This window comes from Nematostella vectensis, chromosome 4, assembly GCF_932526225.1.
Source record: "Nematostella vectensis chromosome 4, jaNemVect1.1, whole genome shotgun sequence".
NCBI classification, from domain to species: domain Eukaryota; kingdom Metazoa; phylum Cnidaria; class Anthozoa; order Actiniaria; family Edwardsiidae; genus Nematostella; species Nematostella vectensis.
Window position 1 is genome coordinate 7,567,525 of NC_064037.1, and position 17,695 is coordinate 7,585,219.

The following is a 17,695-nucleotide window of genomic DNA, read 5'->3' on the forward strand; positions in this document are numbered from 1 at the left end:
TGTCCCAGATAACTAGTTACTCATCATAACCGTGTAATAAGCTTTTTGATTCTTTTTTTATTCTGCATTTTCTCTGCCCGTGAAATCAACGAATAAATATTTTTAATAACAAAGAAAACCTTGTATACATAATAATAATAAGAAGTTTAGCACTGTATTTTGAATTATATGCATTTTTGCTTTTATTTCTTCGGTAGCTGCACAACAACAGTGGTAGTGCATGGTCCCCCGAATTTTCGAAGTGCTCGCATAATAAAGCCTTATTTCCGAGGTGCTTACAAAGAAACCCTTGTATACATAATAATAATAATAATAATAATAATAATAATAATAATAATAATAATAATAATAATAATAATAATAATAATAATAATAATAATTTATTTTATTTTTTTTTTTTTACAAAAAAGTGCTCATGCTTCCAAAAGAATTCGCCGCAACAACGCGGCGGTAGGAACGGTAATTGTTAGGCTAAATTCTGCCTGATAATAAACCCGGTCAAGTTACCTTGAGTACTGAGCGGTACACGGGGTAGTACCTTGAGGACTACCCCATGGCGCGCGAACGCTAGCCGAAACGTGCCCGACTTATAAAAAATAGCTGACCGCGTTTTCTAATCAAACACGGAGAGCGCGTCGCAAACAAAGTATTAGCCAAATTAGAGGAAAATTCGTGGTTTATTATCAGAAGTCTTGTGCCTTGTGCACACTAGTTACATAACGACATGGGCGCGCGCACTCTTATCTTCTTATATTCAAGTGTGAATGGTTCGACATTTTTTTCTCTCTTATGTCGTTATGTCCATGTCGTTATGTCGGGCTAAACAGGGTGCGCGCGCCCATGTCGTTATGTCACTAGTGTGCACTAGGCATTATATAATCACTGTTCCTATCGCCCTTGCACGTTCGATCCTATAGTTCGATCCCATTCCCACGCTGTCACTTACAACATGGCGGCAATAATACGGAGGAGCGTAGATATGGAGCGGGAAGCTTTACAATACAGATATTATTGTCTATAATACCTCTATCCCAGTCCGATGGACGCACATGACGAAGATGACGGTGATACTGAAAAGGACACAGGTATGCACCACAGTGCGCGTTTTTTTACGGGCATTTATCTCTTGGTTTCCGTGCTAGAATGATTCTTGCTATCGAGAGACAAAGCCACTATTGGACCAAAAACCCACTATTAAAATCCCACAAAGAGCTGATGCTGCCTTCTACAGTAGTACTCATTTATGTTTTACCCAAGAGGATCGAAAAGAGCAATCGAGAACTTAGTGCGGTTTTACTTGGAATGTAAGCTGTCAATTGACTTATTTTAGACTCTCATATGAATCACCGGCCCTAAAAAATCCGGTTAATTGTTATGGTATTTGATAAAAAAGAAGGTGATCGTAGGAAATATTCGTCTTTGATATAAAAACAAAAAGTGATTATTTGCTTTTCATGTTGTTGACCATGTGATGAGGTGGGTGCGTGACAGCAAGTAAACATGAAAACGAGGCTAAGACTTGGTGTACACCATCTGTGATGTTTTTGCCGCATTCCTGTGCTTATTGTATGTTTGCCAGGCCTATAATCCGGATTTTGGATGTGTGGGGGAAGGAGGCAGTGTGCATTTTTTCCAAGACGCCTATTAAAATTACAAATATATTGTAGTCAACATTTTCATTAAGCCCCTTGCACTCACTTGGCTTGAGTCATCAAGAACTCTTTTTTTATTTATAATACTCAACTAAAAAATCAACTAGATAGGCTGGGTGGGAGTATGCCTGCGCCCTCCCCCCCCCCCCCCCCCCCCCTCTAGCTTACTGGCCTGTTTGCATCTGCTTTATCTAAATGTCATTGCATGGGTCTTTTTATTCCAGTGAGTCTCATTCCATCATCACTGCAAGATAGGAGCGACCATAATGATGATAGTTTTGAGCACTTTGAGCTTGTTCAACCCATAAACAGGTATGTTCTGCCCACCTGAGTAAAATAGGCTCATTTGGGACCAAACAGAATGGCAAAGTGTGGCCTGAAGCCTTGAAGCTAGTGCCCCCATCCTGCTCATCAACACAGAGGTGTGCTAAAAATAGCACCATTGTGAGCTAGGAGAATATACCTAGGAAAAAATGATATGCTTTAGATATGCTAATATACCAGAATGATTTGAATAAGCGCTCGGGCAATTATTAAATTTTTCAGGTCCTTAGGGGGGCGCTTATTGGAAAGGGGGCACTTATTGGAGAGGGGCGCTTATTTCATTTGGGCTAAAATACCATCTTCTGTATGGGCTGAGAACAAAACTTGAATAGGCCCATGTTGTAATGTGAGCATGTTTAAGTGGTGCATCTGTTGGTATTTGTTTAGAGGGGATGGGAGGGGGGGGGGGCGCTTATTTGATACTTATTTGATCAAGAGTTGTTTGATTGCTTAGGCCTAATGAGTGCTTCCATGGCAAGCCATTTCTCTCTCTCATCTTGGCATCATGCATGGCTGCTATTGGCGGGGTTTTATTTGGATATGATATTGGTGAGTATATAGAGATATCTGGTTCAATCATTTGTATTGATATTCATAATTACAGCACAGTACCTCTATTAATTATGTAAGTGAACGCCTTCGGGACCAACCCAGGTTGTTGCTTAATAAAGGTTTGCTGGAAGGTCACAAGGAAATTGATAAAAAAATGTTTGTCTCATGAAAAGCTGCTGCAAAACTTTAAATTAGTAAGTGGCTTAAAAGAGTGTTTTCCCATTACAATGGTACCTAGATCTTACGATATGCCCCCAGGAAAAGAAAAAGTATCGTAGAATAGAGCTATCGTTGCAGAGAGGTCATTGATTTTTTTATATAAAAGAAAATCCTGTAAAAATTTTGTTGTAGTGAGGTTGGGTTAATTATCAACTTTTACAAAATAATAAAACATTAACTGTTCAGTTACTCTCTGTAAGACCATAATCTGTATTGAACAAGACCTGTAAAGTTAAAAAATAGATTAACTGTAGTTTCCAGGTGTGGTGTCTTCAGTTTTTCTCTCTATGTTGATAGACAGAATCAGTAATATCGTTGTATCGAGGTCAAACTTACGCTCAGGAGAACAGATTTGTATCATAAAATCGAGAATATTATTGTATCCAATATTGTAAAATCAAGGTAATTTCTTATACATTTCACTGCCTTTCCGCCAGGAGAAAAGAATGCCATTGTAAAATCGAGGTTATTGTAAAATCCAGTATCAAAAAATCCAGGTTCCACTGTAGAACCAATAATTTGAGGCAATAAATGCACTCCACTTGACTGACTTTACTCAGCAATATTGAGCCACTGTGCTACAACAGTCCTCTGTTGTTTTAGTTTTAAAACACTTAACTTTATCATAATACCTGAAGAAATCCTTTTCTATCCCTATCATCAACATCGCTCAACATCATACCTATACATACACCTTATTTAATTCACTCTATTTTTCATCTCAAGTTTTCTAATTATTTTTTAAAGGCATTGTATCTGGAGCAGTCTTACAGCTGCGACAGGAGTTCCTCTTGTCATGCCTCCAACAGGAGATGGTTGTCAGCTCAATGTTGATTGGTGCTGTCTTTGCGTCAGTAACAGGAGGTAGTAACCATTGTTTTATAACTCTGATTTTTATGATATCGATATAGTTTATAACTTATTCTGAAATATTATGATTAGCTTATTCAACTGTTTATTATGATTCTGATGAAGTTTTTAACTTATTTTGTCCTTCTTGATTTCTGACCCTTAACAGCGCCCAAGTGTACCCCTCCCCTCCCCAGCAGGGATTGACTTTACTATGGGGTCATAGTTAAGCTCCCCACCGGCTTACAAGTTTCTGATTTTTGTTTGTAGGTTTTGTTATTGATTTCCTTGGTCGTCGACTTGCAATTATCATCACATCACTTGTCTTTCTTGCTGGTGCCATCATTCTTGCCGTTGCACAATCCTACCCAGTGCTGGTGAATAAACAATTTGTGGAGCTACATTGATAAGGACATCACTTTGTGGAACCTCCTAAATTGTGATATGGATTTCAACAATAGTTAAAGATAACATGTTATCTATGTTGCAGATCATAGGTCGACTAATTGTGGGATTTGGAGTATCGCTCTCTGCTATTGCTGAGTGTATTTACATCTCTGAGATTGCTCCTGCTGTAAGTAGTCCTATACTGTTATGTTCCTGGATGAAATAACTTCTAGCCATGCATAGCAATCACAGTACAGTGCCAACCAGAACTAACCTACAGTGAGTCCACTTATCAGCTTTCTAGAGCCAATTCAAGGAGAGCAGCTTTCCCGCCCTCCCCCCAGTAAAGCCAAAATTTTACAAAGGATATAAAAATGGCACATCCCCCCCCCCTAGCAAATAAATGAATGACTGAGGTTTGCCTACCCTCTCATCCACCCTCCCACCCTCTTAAAAAGCCCTGGTTCTTTAAAAAGCAAGTACAACCGAATGCATGAGTGAACTCAGTGCGAGCACAGAGCAATACATGAATAAACTTACTATAGACTAGTACTGCACATTATTTAAACTTGAGGATTTTCCAGACAGCAATTTCCATTATTTGTATTTTTCACCTTTGCACCTGCATGGTTTAAGATGTTTTTATTCTTTTGCAGAAGTATCGTGGTATGTTAGTATCACTGAATGAGTTGGGGATTTGCAGTGGTCTTCTTGCTGCTTACCTTGTCAACTATATCTTCATTAATTTACCAGCTGGATGGTAAATATCTCTTCTTGGTCTTACCAGTTAGTTTGCAGCTATCCCACATTGCCATTATCGCAGATGCACCCTTCAACGGCACATAGCCAGGATTGGCTGAGGTTGGGGGGGGGGGGGTGGTGCGCAGTCATAGGTTTCATATATAGAAACAGCTTAGTTTTTGAGGATGAAATGGACTCACTTTTTGGTCGCCAAGGGGGAGTGTGGCGCACCTTGCACCCCCCTTTGTGTACGCGCCGGTATCTACTACCCTTCACACCCCTATGTGTACGTGCCTGTATCTACTACCCCTCACACCCCTTTGTGTACACGCCGGTATCTACTACCCTTCACACCCCTTTGTGTACACGCCGGTATCTACTACCCTTCACAACCCTTTGTTTACGCGCCGGTATCTACTACCCTTCACACCACTTTGTGTACGCGCCGGTATCTACTACCCTTCACACCCCTTTGTGTACGCACCGGTATCTACTACCCTTCACACCCCTTTGTGTACGCACCGGTATCTACTACCCTTCACACCCCTTTGTGTACGTGCCGGTATCTACTACCCTTCACACCCCTTTGTGTACGTGCCGGTATCTACTACCCTTCACACCCCTTTGTGTACGTGCCGGTGTCTACTACCCTTCACACCCCTTTGTGTACGTGCCGGTATCTACTACCCTTCACACCCCTTTGTGTACGCGCCGGTGTCTACTACCCTTCACACCCCTTTGTGTATGCGCCGGTATCTACTACCCTTCACACCCCTTTGTGTACGCGCCTGTATCTACTACCCTTCACACCCCTTTGTGTACGCGCCGGTATCTACTACCCTTCACGCCCCTTTGTGTACGCGCCTGTATCTACTACCCTTCACAACCCTTTGTTTACGCGCCGGTATCTACTACCCTTCACACCCCTTTGTGTACACGCCGGTATCTACTACCCTTCACACCCCTTTGTGTACGTGCCGGTATCTACTACCCTTCACGCCCCTTTGTGTACGCACCGGTATCTACTACCCTTCACACCCCTTTGTGTACGCACCGGTATCTACTACCCTTCACACCCCTTTGTGTACGTGCCGGTATCTACTACCCTTCACACCCCTTTGTGTACGCGCCGGTGTCTACTACCCTTCACACCCCTTTGTGTATGCGCCGGTATCTACTACCCTTCACACCCCTTTGTGTACGCGCCTGTATCTACTACCCTTCACACCCCTTTGTGTACGCGCCGGTATCTACTACCCTTCACGCCCCTTTGTGTACGCGCCTGTATCTACTACCCTTCACACCCCTTTGTGTACGCGCCTGTATCTACTACCCTTCACACCCCTTTGTGTACGCGCCGGTATCTACTACCCTTCACACCTCTTTGTGTACGCGCTGGTATCTACTACCCTTCACACCCCTTTGTGTACGCGCCGGTATCTACTACCCTTCACACCTCTTTGTGTACGCGCTGGTATCTACTACCCTTCACACCCCTTTGTGTACGCGCCGGTATCTACTACCCTTCACAACCCTTTGTTTACGCGCCGGTATCTACTACCCTTCACACCCCTTTGTGTACGCGCCAGTATCTACTACCCTTCACACCCCTTTGTGTACGCGCCGGTATCTACTACCCTTCACGCCCCTTTGTGTACGCGCAGGTATCTACTACCCTTTACACCCCTTTGTGTACGCGCCTGTATCTACTACCCTTCACACCCCTTTGTGTACGCACCTGTATCTACTACCCTTCACACCCCTTTGTGTACGCGCTGGTATCTACTACCCTTCACACCCCTTTGTGTACGCGCCGGTATCTACTACCCTTCACACCCCTTTGTGTACGCGCCGGTATCTACTACCCTTCACACCCCTTTGTGTACGCGCCGGTATCTACTACCCTTCACACCCCTTTGTGTATGCGCCTGTATCTACTACCCTTCACGCCCCTTTGTGTCTGCGCTGGTATCTACTACCCTTTACACCCCTTTGTGTACGCGCCTGTGTCTAGTACCTTTCACACCCCTTTGTGTACGTGCCTGTGTCTAGTACCCTTCACACCCCTTTGTGTACGCGCCGGTATCTACTACCCTTCACACCCCTTTGTGTACGCGCCTGTGTCTACTAAAGAGCATTGGGGTTTACTACCTGTCATGTTACTTATCTTCTGGTGATTTGGTGCATTACACCAAGCCTCTTTGATTTTCTTGAAGGCGTTACATGTTTGGGTTGTCTGGTGTTCCCGCTCTTATCCAAGGCATTGGAATGTACTTTTTACCCATGAGCCCTCGCTGGCTCATAGTGAAAGGCAAAGATGAACAGGTAGGTGCAAATTGCTGCCAGAAATGCCCAGAAAGTTACAAATCTCTCATCTCATCTGCTGTTCTAAGAGATGACACTAACCAAATAGTACTCTACCCATTCCTAAACAACCTCTTTTTAACTATCTTTTCACCTGATATTGCTTATGTCAACTTCTCTTACCCATAACATGTGTGCATCATTATATTTTTACATCATAAACAATAAGAACTATCTAAATGAGGACAACTTTACCCTGTACCCTTACTATAATTTGGGACTGTTCTATCTGTGTACAAGAGAAGAATGCACTACAGGGGCGGATCCAGGATTTCAAAATGGTCCTTGGCTAAGGCACATGGACAGTACCTCAGACATTTTTACTCAAAAAGGGAGGTGGATATCCACCCAATCAACCCCACCTGTATCCGCCTCTGCACTATGGGAAGCTTAAAGCCTAACGACTCATACAGCATACGTCTTAATTTTTCATGGTCAAATGTGTAGGCGTGCAAAAGCATTGCACAGCTGCACTGGGAAGGGGACCCACACGAAGAACTAATGAGAATCAAGAGTGGATTCAGAACAGAATATGTGAGTTAATACTTGTTGACCATCTTCTGCTAATACTGTTTCATTTGTTAATACAGTAGTAACTCTGTTAGCGACCACCCTAATGTTAGTGCCCAAAACCCTAAACTCTTGTAATCTCTTGAACTCCATAATTATAGCTCTTGAACTCAAAATATTTAATTACTCTTACTTGCCTTTTATGTTACAGCAATGAAATAACCCCAAACCTTGTGTCATTACCAATATAATCTTATTGCACTACAAATTTGTATTTTGTAACACATTTTGTATACTACAGAAATATGGTTTGTGTGACTTGTTTAGCAAGATGGACAATATGAGGAAGCGAATGTTCATCGGGGGAGGGCTGGTGTTCTTTCAACAGGCAAGTATACCATCTTTGACATTATTACTGTCATAAACATTATTATTGTGATAGAGCTTGTACAAGCACCCACCCCCATCACCCTTGGCCGCAGGGGGAATAGGCCATTCCAGCGCACTCACGCATGCGCGTGCACTCACCATGGAAACCTACCTCAACTACCGTCATGCAAAGCGTGCTTCGTTTTGGTGCAAGCTTAAAAATGTGCGTGTTGCATTCTGGTAGTTGAGGTAGGATTCTATAGCAATGCGCCCCCAAACTTATAGCAGGAATGGCCTATGGCCAAATAATATCGTTTTTTTATATTAGATGAGGGGGGTGCTAAAATTATTTTATGCGTCTTTCAGATCACAGGTCAGCCCACTGTTGTCTATTATGCATCTACGATATTTGAAGACATTGGGTTTCACAGTGGCACGAAGGCGACTCTAGCATCTCTTGGGATAGGGCTTGCTAAAGTAAGTTATTGTTAAATATGGATGCACCATATCATCAAATCTGGGTCACCTTGAAAGGCACAAGGCATATATTCCCCGTTTACTTAAAGCCGCATTGTCACCAGTTTTCTTCCGGTCGGTTACGTAACAATCTCTGATGATTTTTAACGGAAACTGCGGAAAATATTTTAAAATTTTAAAAGCAGTGTGTCTTTTGGAAGTTTCTTCGAGGATTTGACTGATAATTTAGAGCGGATGGCCCGTTTTATAGCGCGGATTCTAATAGATTCTTTTGTCTTTTGACGGTTGAGGTTTCCGACGGACCTCCGGAAGTAAACTGGTCACAATGCGGCTTTAATAGTAACAGTGTTACGGAAATTATTGACCGATTCAAGAATATTACTTGCTTTTATTTTCTTTTTAATTACCTTCTCGACCATTTCTATGGAGTTCTTGCCTTAAATCTCTGAGACGATTCATGCCTTGGTTTTCTGATTCCTTTTGCATTTCTCCTTAGCTTGTCGCCACGATTCTATCGCTCAGTCTAGTAGATAAAGGAGGTATGATATATATGCTTTCCTTGGATGTAGTTTTTACATTATGACGCATGAATGTCATTGTTTCCAGGGCGTCGCCGGTTTCTTCTGATGGGCGTGTCCGTCATGGCAGCTAGTATCATCACTCTGGGCGTGGTCTCTACATTACAGCCGCTTAAACCACCCAAGAAATGCTACTACACGCAAGATGGCCTAACCAACCAAACAACTGGAATACCATATACTGATCAAGGAAATGTAACGGACGCGTACATGAATCGAACAACATCCGCTGACTCGGTCAGACCAGTTAATCCTGTTTTACGGTACCTGGCGTTGGCAGGATTGGTCATGTTCGTAGCAGGGTACTCATTTGGGTTTGGACCAGGTAATTGGTGTGATGACCAGGTAATCGTTGTGTAATTGTGTTTGGACCAGGTAATGGTTGTGTAATTGTGTTTGGACCAGGAAATCGGTGTGTAATTGTGTCGTGACGTGTCGGGTGTAACTGTGTCGTGACGTATCGGGTGTAATTGTGTCGTGACGTTTGGGGTGTAATTGTGTCGTGACGTTTGGGGTGTAATTGTGTCGTGACGTTTCGGGTGTAATCGTGTCTTGACGTATCGGGTGTAATTGTGTCTTGACGTATCGGGTGTAATTGTGTCGTGACGTTTCGGGTGTAATTGTGTCGTGACGTTTCGGGTGTAATTGTGTCGTGACGTATCGGGTGTAATCGTGTCGTGACGTTTCGGGTTTGATTGTGTCGTGACGTTTCGGGTGTAATTGTGTCGTGACGTTTCGGGTGTAATTGTGTCGTGACGTTTCGGGTGTAATTGTGTCGTGACGTTTCGGGTTTGATTGTGTCGTGACGTATCGGGTGTAACTGTGTCTTGACGTATCGGATTTAATTGTGTCGTGACGTATCGGGTTTAATTGTGTCGCGACGTATCGGGTTTAATTGTGTCTTGACGTTTCGGGTGTAATTGTGTCGTGACGTATCGGGTGTAACTGTGTCTTGACGTATCGGATTTAATTGTGTCGTGACGTATCGGATTTAATTGTGTCGTGACGTTTCGGGTGTAATTGTGTCGTGACGTTTCGGGTGTTATTGTGTCTTGACGTTTCGGGTGTAACTGTGTCTTGACGTTTCGGGTGTAATTGTGTCGTGACGTTTCGGGTGTAATTGTGTCGTGACGTTTCGGGTGTAATTGTGTCGTGACGTTTCGGGTGTAATTGTGTCGTGACGTATCGGGTGTAATTGTGTCGTGACGTTTCGGGTTTAATTGTGTCTTGACGTATCGGGTTTAATTGTGTCGTGACATATCGGGTTTAATTGTGTCTTGACGTTTCGGGTGTAATTGTGTCGTGACGTATCGGGTGTAATTGTGTCGTGACGTATCGGGTTTAATTGTGTCTTAACGTTTCGGGTTTAATTGTGTCGTGACGTATCGGGTTTAATTGTGTCTTGACGTATCGGGTTTAATTGTGTCGTGACGTATCGGGTTTAATTGTGTCTTGACGTATCGGGTTTAATTGTGTCGTGACGTATCGGGTTTAATTGTGTCGTGACGTTTCGGGTGTAATTGTGTCGTGACGTATCGGGTGTAATCGTGTCTTGACGTATCGGGTGTAACTGTGTCTTGACGTATCGGGTTTAATTGTGTCGTGACGTATCGGGTGTAATTGTGTCGTGACGTATCGGGTGTAATTGTGTCGTGACGTTTCGGGTGTAATTGTGTCGTGACGTATCGGGTTTAATTGTGTCGTGACGTATCGGGTTTAATTGTGTTTTGACGTATCGGGTTTAATTGTGTCGTGACGTATCGGGTTTAATTGTGTCTTGACGTTTCGGGTGTAATTGTGTCGTGACGTATCGGGTGTAATTGTGTCGTGACGTATCGGGTGTAATCGTGTCGTGACGTATCGGGTTTAATTGTGTCGTGACGTATCGGGTTTAATTGTGTCTTGACGTTTCGGGTTTAATTGTGTCGTGACGTTTCGGGTGTAATTGTGTCGTGACGTTTCGGGTGTAATTGTGTCGTGACGTATCGGGTGTAATCGTGTCGTGACGTATCGGGTTTAATTGTGTCGTGACGTATCGGGTTTAATTGTGTCTTGACGTTTCGGGTTTAATTGTGTCGTGACGTTTCGGGTGTAATTGTGTCGTGACGTTTCGGGTGTAATTGTGTCGTGACGTATCGGGTGTAATTGTGTCGTGACGTTTCGGGTGTAATTGTGTCGTGACGTTTCGGGTGTAATTGTGTCGTGACGTATCGGGTTTAATTGTGTCTTGACGTTTCGGGTTTAATTGTGTCGTGACGTATCGGGTTTAATTGTGTCTTGACGTATCGGGTTTAATTGTGTCGTGACGTATCGGGTGTAATTGTGTCGTGACGTATCGGGTGTAATTGTGTCTTGACGTATCGGGTGTAATTGTGTCGTGACGTATCGGGTTTTATTGTGTCTTGACGTATCGGGTTTAATTGTGTCGTGACGTATCGGGTTTAATTGTGTCTTGACGTTTCGGGTGTAATTGTGTCGTGACGTTTCGGGTGTAATTGTGTCGTGACGTATCGGGTGTAATTGTGTCGTGACTTATCGGGTTTAATTGTGTCTTGACGTTTCGGGTGTAATTGTGTCGTGACGTATCGGGTTTAATTGTGTCGTGACGTATCGGGTTTAATTGTGTCGTGACGTATCGGGTTTAATTGTGTCGTGACGTATCGGGTTTAATTGTGTCGTGACGTATCGGGTTTAATTGTGTCGTGACGTTTCGGGTGTAATTGTGTCGTGACGTATCGGGTTTAATTGTGTCGTGACGTTTCGGGTGTAATTGTGTCGTGACGTATCGGGTTTAATTGTGTCTTGACGTATCGGGTTTAATTGTGTCGTGACGTTTCGGGTGTAATTGTGTCGTGACGTATCGGGTGTAATTGTGTCGTGACGTATCGGGTTTAATTGTGTCGTGACGTATCGGGTTTAATTGTGTCGTGACGTATCGGGTTTAATTGTGTCTTGACGTATCGGGTTTAATTGTGTCGTGACGTATCGGGTGTAATTGTGTCGTGACGTTTCGGGTGTAATTGTGTCGTGACGTATCGGGTGTAATTGTGTCGTGACGTATCGGGTGTAATTGTGTCGTGACGTATCGGGTTTAATTGTGTCGTGACGTATCGGGTTTAATTGTGTCTTGACGTATCGGGTTTAATTGTGTCGTGACGTATCGGGTGTAATTGTGTCGTGACGTTTCGGGTGTAATTGTGTCGTGACGTATCGGGTGTAATTGTGTCGTGACGTTTCGGGTGTAATCGTGTCGTGACGTTTCGGGTGTAATTGTGTTGTGACGTTTCGGGTGTAATTGTGTCGTGACGTATCGGGTTTAATTGTGTCTTGACGTATCGGGTTTAATTGTATCGTGACGTATCGGGTGTAATTGTGTCGTGACGTTTCGGGTGTAATTGTGTCGTGACGTATCGGGTGTAATTGTGTCGTGACGTATCGGGTGTTATTGTGTCGTGACGTATCGGGTTTAATTGTGTCGTGACGTATCGGGTTTAATTGTGTCTTGACGTATCGGGTTTAATTGTGTCGTGACGTATCGGGTGTAATTGTGTCGTGACGTTTCGGGTGTTATTGTGTCGTGACGTATCGGGTGTAATTGTGTCGTGACGTTTCGGGTGTAATCGTGTCGTGACGTTTCGGGTGTAATTGTGTCGTGACGTTTCGGGTGTAATTGTGTCGTGACGTATCGGGTGTAATCGTGTCTTGACGTATCGGGTGTAATTGTGTCGTGACGTATCGGGTGTAATTGTGTCGTGACGTTTCGGGTGTAATTGTGTCGTGACGTTTCGGGTGTAATCGTGTCTTGACGTATCGGGTGTAATTGTGTCGTGACGTTTCGGGTGTAATTGTGTCGTGACGTTTCGGGTGTAATTGTGTCGTGACGTATCGGGTGTAATTGTGTCGTGACGTATCGGGTTTAATTGTGTCGTGACGTTTCGGGTGTAATTGTGTCGTGACGTTTCGGGTGTAATTGTGTCGTGACGTTTCGGGTTTAATTGTGCCCTGGTGTCACCCTGAGTTATTTTGTCTCCCTCTCTACAGTATCCTGGCTGTTACTGAGTGAGATCTTCCCATCAGGCATCAAGGGCCGTGCGTTCTCACTTGCCACCGTTCTTAACTGGGGGACAAACGTGTTCGTGTCTTTTACCTTCCTGGATCTTCTCGGTAAGCATTACCATCATCTGATGATGACTAAGATATTTTATGATTACCTTAGTCCTTATTTTATTTCTTTTAAATTACTGGACCGTCTGGGTAATCAGAACATCATCATCATCTAATGATGACCGAGCTATTCTCTGATTCCTTAATTTACGATATTTTAAGCCGCGATCACTCGGGCTTTACTAGAGAAAGCGAAATGAGACATTAGTATTAGCTTCTTGTGTTATATTTAGTAAGAGTTTGTGAACGAAGCTGCGCCTGGTACATATCATCTTCCATCATCAGCATCTTCACCATTTTGACAATCATTTTGATTAGGGCCATCGTAAGGTTATTGTCATCATCACAACATTCGTCGTCGCTTTTTTTCATTTTTCTTTTTAATAAATACTATAATAGAAACTGTGCTGTTCCATTAGGTGAAAATCCTACCACCACCAACATGAACCGACCTTTTAGTTAAATCCCACACTCAGCCCTTTCGTCTCCATTCATTTATGCCATTTTACACAGTTTTCGTTATTTGTCTTTACAATCTTTTCTTTTCTTTAAGGTTCTATTGGGACATCCGGAACTTTCTTCTTCTACGGCCTCATTTGCGTAATCGCTATTGTATTTATCTATAAGTACGTCCCTGAGACGAAAAACAAGACGCTTGAGCAAATATCCGCAGAGCTGAACTCAAAGAAAGCAAAGAGTCTATGTCCAGCTTTCCGATTGGCTGGCCGTCGGCGCATGCGTAGAACAAATGCTTCGGGATCTACTCATCATATGCTACTAGACCAATCACAGGTGCAAATATGACCTCCCTCCCACATATTTTGTCCCTTATTTAGATGAATAGATTGAGTTGAAATTCAACCAAATATAGATGCTCGCCTCATTTTAGACAAAAAATTCGAACGATGATAAGATGTCAGTGTTTGTTTTAACACAGGATTTTTATCCGTAAATACGACCCCTTCCTCGAAAATAGAACAATATCAATCAATGTTTACCTCAATGTGAGATAACTTTAGCCCTGTCCGCCAACAAATACAGCGTATTTTAGTATTTTATTTTCTATTAATGTAAGCTGAATGATGTGTGCATGGCTTTTATTTGAGAACAAAGCTTGTTCCTTTCCTGCTTATTTATCCTCTAAGCACTAAAGATGGACTAACACAAAGTATACCATATTTTCTCGAATAATCGACTCTCAGGGTTGCGCTTATTTAAAAGGACGAGGCTCACGCAAAAGGCCTTTAATATTAGTACTACTACAACAGTTTCCCTGTCTCTATATCCGTACAGAACTCTCGTGTTTGTATTTTGAATATGAACAGCAACAGATAATGATATTTACTAGGGGGCACTTATTCGAGGGAGGCGCTTATTCGAAAAAATACAGTATTTGTTAAATAAATAAATCCACGCTATGTGATAAATTTTATCGTATACTGAGTGCGAATTTTTTTATCCGAAGCGCAATACTGCGTTTCCGTGTAGTTCCGTGTGTTTTGAGGGTAAAGAAACCCCCAAACGACGAGAAGTTCAATGGGCGAGGTTTTGACCGTGCTTAAAATGGGTCGAGCTCCCCCACGTGATAGGCTGTACATTTCATCGTGTCTTTGATACCTAATTCAATAAATCTTCCCCTGACTTGTATCACCTTTAAAGTGTCTTTTGAACAAGGTCGAGTAAACGTCTGTGTGCCCACCGCGCTCGCCTGGGGCGAGTACGTTCTCGCGAAGAAGTCTTGGTATATTTCCCGCCGGTTTGTACAGCGCGACCACGTAGACTGGGCCCGAGCTGTTATCTGCGCTGCGCGCGCAGCCGACTCCGAATTCTTTCGTGTTTTGCCACACGACCTGAGATGCAAATTCTGATTTTAGTATTTTAGGGTTTCGTGGTCTTCCTGTGTTGGCGTTGAGCCTGGGACTTAGCTCTGTGTAATAGTGTGGGTTACCTGTGTGAAAGTGTCCGTGTCGGCGTTAAGCCTGGGATCGGAATAGCTGTAGTTTCGCGCCTGACTGTACCACAAATTCGTAGCGATCTCACCCGCGTCATCACAGCTCATAAAACCTGATAGAAAATTAAAACTAGAAAACTACGGGCAAGCTGTTGAAAAACTCGAGTGGTAACTCTGTTACGCGGTCATTTATTAAGCGGCCGCTCTCTAATAAGCGGACACTTTTTTAAACGGCCACCCTCTTGAAAGAGGACATCCTCTGTTAAGCGGATACCCCCCTTTGTTAAGCAGTCACTCTCTTTCAAGCGGGCACCCTCGCTATATATCACCTAGCACTCCGTCCCGAGGATGACCGCTTAATAGAGCTAGCTCTTTGTAATCTGCGCGTTGTGGATCAGGGAAATAATGTCATTTTGCTGACGCTGACTTCAGAGTCGCTCAACAAACGCTAGCCCTGTGTGTTAATTTATTTACTTTAAAAAAAGTCCGCGAAGCTCACCCGCTAGCTTGGCGAGGTTCTGTCCCATGTTGAGCGCCATATCGCGCTGACCAGTAAGGAACGAACCGCGACCGGCCATCTTGTCCGCGACGGCCTGGGCCTGAGCCGCCAGGCTGTCACTCCAGTTGAGCACGGACGAATGGTGCATGGCGCGGTACTTGTTGTGAGCCTGCAGTGCTGAATGCGGCACGGTACTCTTGGAATCCGGAATGAAAACTAGAAATACAAAAAATGCTTGCGTACGATGGCTAATTTTACACATAAACGTGTAACTTGTTTTCTAGTCTGTTTTTTTTTCTTTTTTGCGGCCATTGTTTGCTTGTTCTATGCATGGAAACTGCCCTCTGGACAACAATACATGTTGTTATAAAGCTCAGATTACCTTGGACTATCCTACTGCCAACTGGTCCTGTACCTGGAAAGTAGCGACAAAATGTCAAGAACACGTACTTTTAGATTACCGTGAACTGGGAGTGGTCCCAATAAGGGGGTTCATTAAATATCTGAGGGGTGAGGGAGAGAGGGGAGAGAAGATATTTGGGGATATTTTGAACAACCAATAGGAGGGGAGGGACCCCTTATTAAGGGGGTTCTTGTTTTTATGCGCTATTCTTAAATCCTGGGAGTTGTTAAAGGGGGCACAGAATTTTGTTTGTTTTGTTACACTGAAGGAGATGCTCTAAGTCAAAATCTTTCCTTCCCACCTCAGCGTATTTAATTAACATTCTCCAAAGCCTATTTCGGTCTGTGAGTATACTGCCATCAACCCATGCAGACGTTGATCTCATCTGATTTGAAAGCTAGGCCTGTTGAAAGTATTTATTGCTTAACTAATATAGTTAGCAACCGTTTTTCTCACTCTCGCAAGAGGGACGACCTTTAATTGCCGCTTACAGGTATTCAATGAAACACGTCAGAGGAGTGGCTGCCGAGGGCTAAACTATAATATTCTTGTAATGTATGACCTGCGTAGACGGTAATGTATAAGTGTTTCGACTTACACAAAATGACGGCCAGAAGGAAGCACAAATCCACCAAGATTGTCCATCTCCCCATGTTGGGAACTCCTCTTAGTGATTTCTTCACCTGTTATATATATATATAATGATAGTTTAGAATCCAACTAGACCAAAATAGTTTGTTATCATTTACAATGTCTGTTTTACCAAGAAGCGCCACGATTTCATTGATCACATTTTTATAAAGTCTCATAAATGTAATCAATGTTTTTAATTGTTTTAAGGATATAATTTGTAGTTTTCATCGTCATTTTGCACACTTACCAATCACGATTTATTTCTACTTGGACACATTCTCGGTGAAGGGAATTTTTTCCTGTAAAGACGAAGCGATTAGCGATTCCCTGTCGATGAAGTCATTCCGCGTATTCACGGTGTCACGAACCCGTTACCCGATGCGTAACGAACACGCTGAAACGCACAGACACCTCCCTAGGGCCTTCTGGGTAATTTCCGAAATGATGGTTACCCAGAAGACACTGCGAAAGTGTTTCTTATAGGAACCAAAATGGATAGGCGCGCGGTGGCTTGTGGGTGAATGAGATAAGAGCTGACTGAATTCCGTTACAGAAGCCTTCTGGGTAATTATATCGATGTTTCCAAATTTGTAACAGGTATTTGATATCTGACAGGGAGCGGATAATGGACCGGCCATTTAATATCTGACAGAGAGCGGATAACGGACCAGTCATTTGATATCTGACGGGGAAGGCTTGGACCGACCATTATATATCTGACAAGGAGCGGATAACGGACCGGCCATTTGATATCTGACAAGGAGGGGATAACGGACCGGCCATTTGATATCTGACGGGGGAGGCTGGGACCGACCATTTGGTATTTGACTGGGGGAGGTTAGGGACCAATTATTTGATGTCTGTAGGAAGAAGTTAGACTTTGACGATTTGGTATCTGAAGGGGGAAGAAACATATTTTTTCCTGCGCGACATTCTTTTCACTGCCAGTTGGAATGCTATATTTTTTCGTCTGGAATTTCGAATTTCGGTTGGCTTGATTGTTTTATTTTCTACTGATTTTGG

The 17,695-nt window shown here is 43.2% G+C and overlaps 2 protein-coding genes across 3 annotated transcripts; one reads left to right on the forward strand and one right to left on the reverse strand.

The window, feature by feature from the left end:
- Positions 1–2,434: 2,434 nt before the first annotated feature.
- On the forward strand, positions 2,435–14,833 carry LOC116603354 (solute carrier family 2, facilitated glucose transporter member 10-like). 2 transcript variants are annotated; one of them, XM_032364435.2, is made up of 13 exons: positions 2,435–2,525; positions 3,495–3,611; positions 3,867–3,973; positions 4,087–4,170; positions 4,640–4,743; positions 6,941–7,049; positions 7,536–7,622; positions 7,900–7,986; positions 8,334–8,444; positions 8,941–8,983; positions 9,051–9,347; positions 13,064–13,186; positions 13,740–14,833. In XM_032364435.2, the coding sequence occupies exons 1-13, from the start codon at positions 2,486–2,488 to the stop codon at positions 13,988–13,990; spliced, it is 1,560 nt and encodes a 519-aa protein (XP_032220326.2). In that variant the 5' UTR covers positions 2,435–2,485; the 3' UTR covers positions 13,991–14,833. The 2 variants fall into 2 exon arrangements, with proteins under 2 accessions (XP_032220326.2, XP_048581907.1); XM_048725950.1 differs by lacking the exon at positions 7,536–7,622.
- LOC5519623 (Golgi-associated plant pathogenesis-related protein 1) lies at positions 14,223–17,063 on the reverse strand. The gene is made up of 6 exons (XM_032364441.2): positions 16,920–17,063; positions 16,638–16,722; positions 16,019–16,051; positions 15,637–15,852; positions 15,135–15,250; positions 14,223–15,036 (listed from the first exon to the last, which is right to left on the reverse strand). The coding sequence occupies exons 2-6, from the start codon at positions 16,690–16,692 to the stop codon at positions 14,809–14,811; spliced, it is 648 nt and encodes a 215-aa protein (XP_032220332.2). The 5' UTR covers positions 16,693–16,722; positions 16,920–17,063; the 3' UTR covers positions 14,223–14,808.
- Positions 17,064–17,695: the final 632 nt, after the last annotated feature.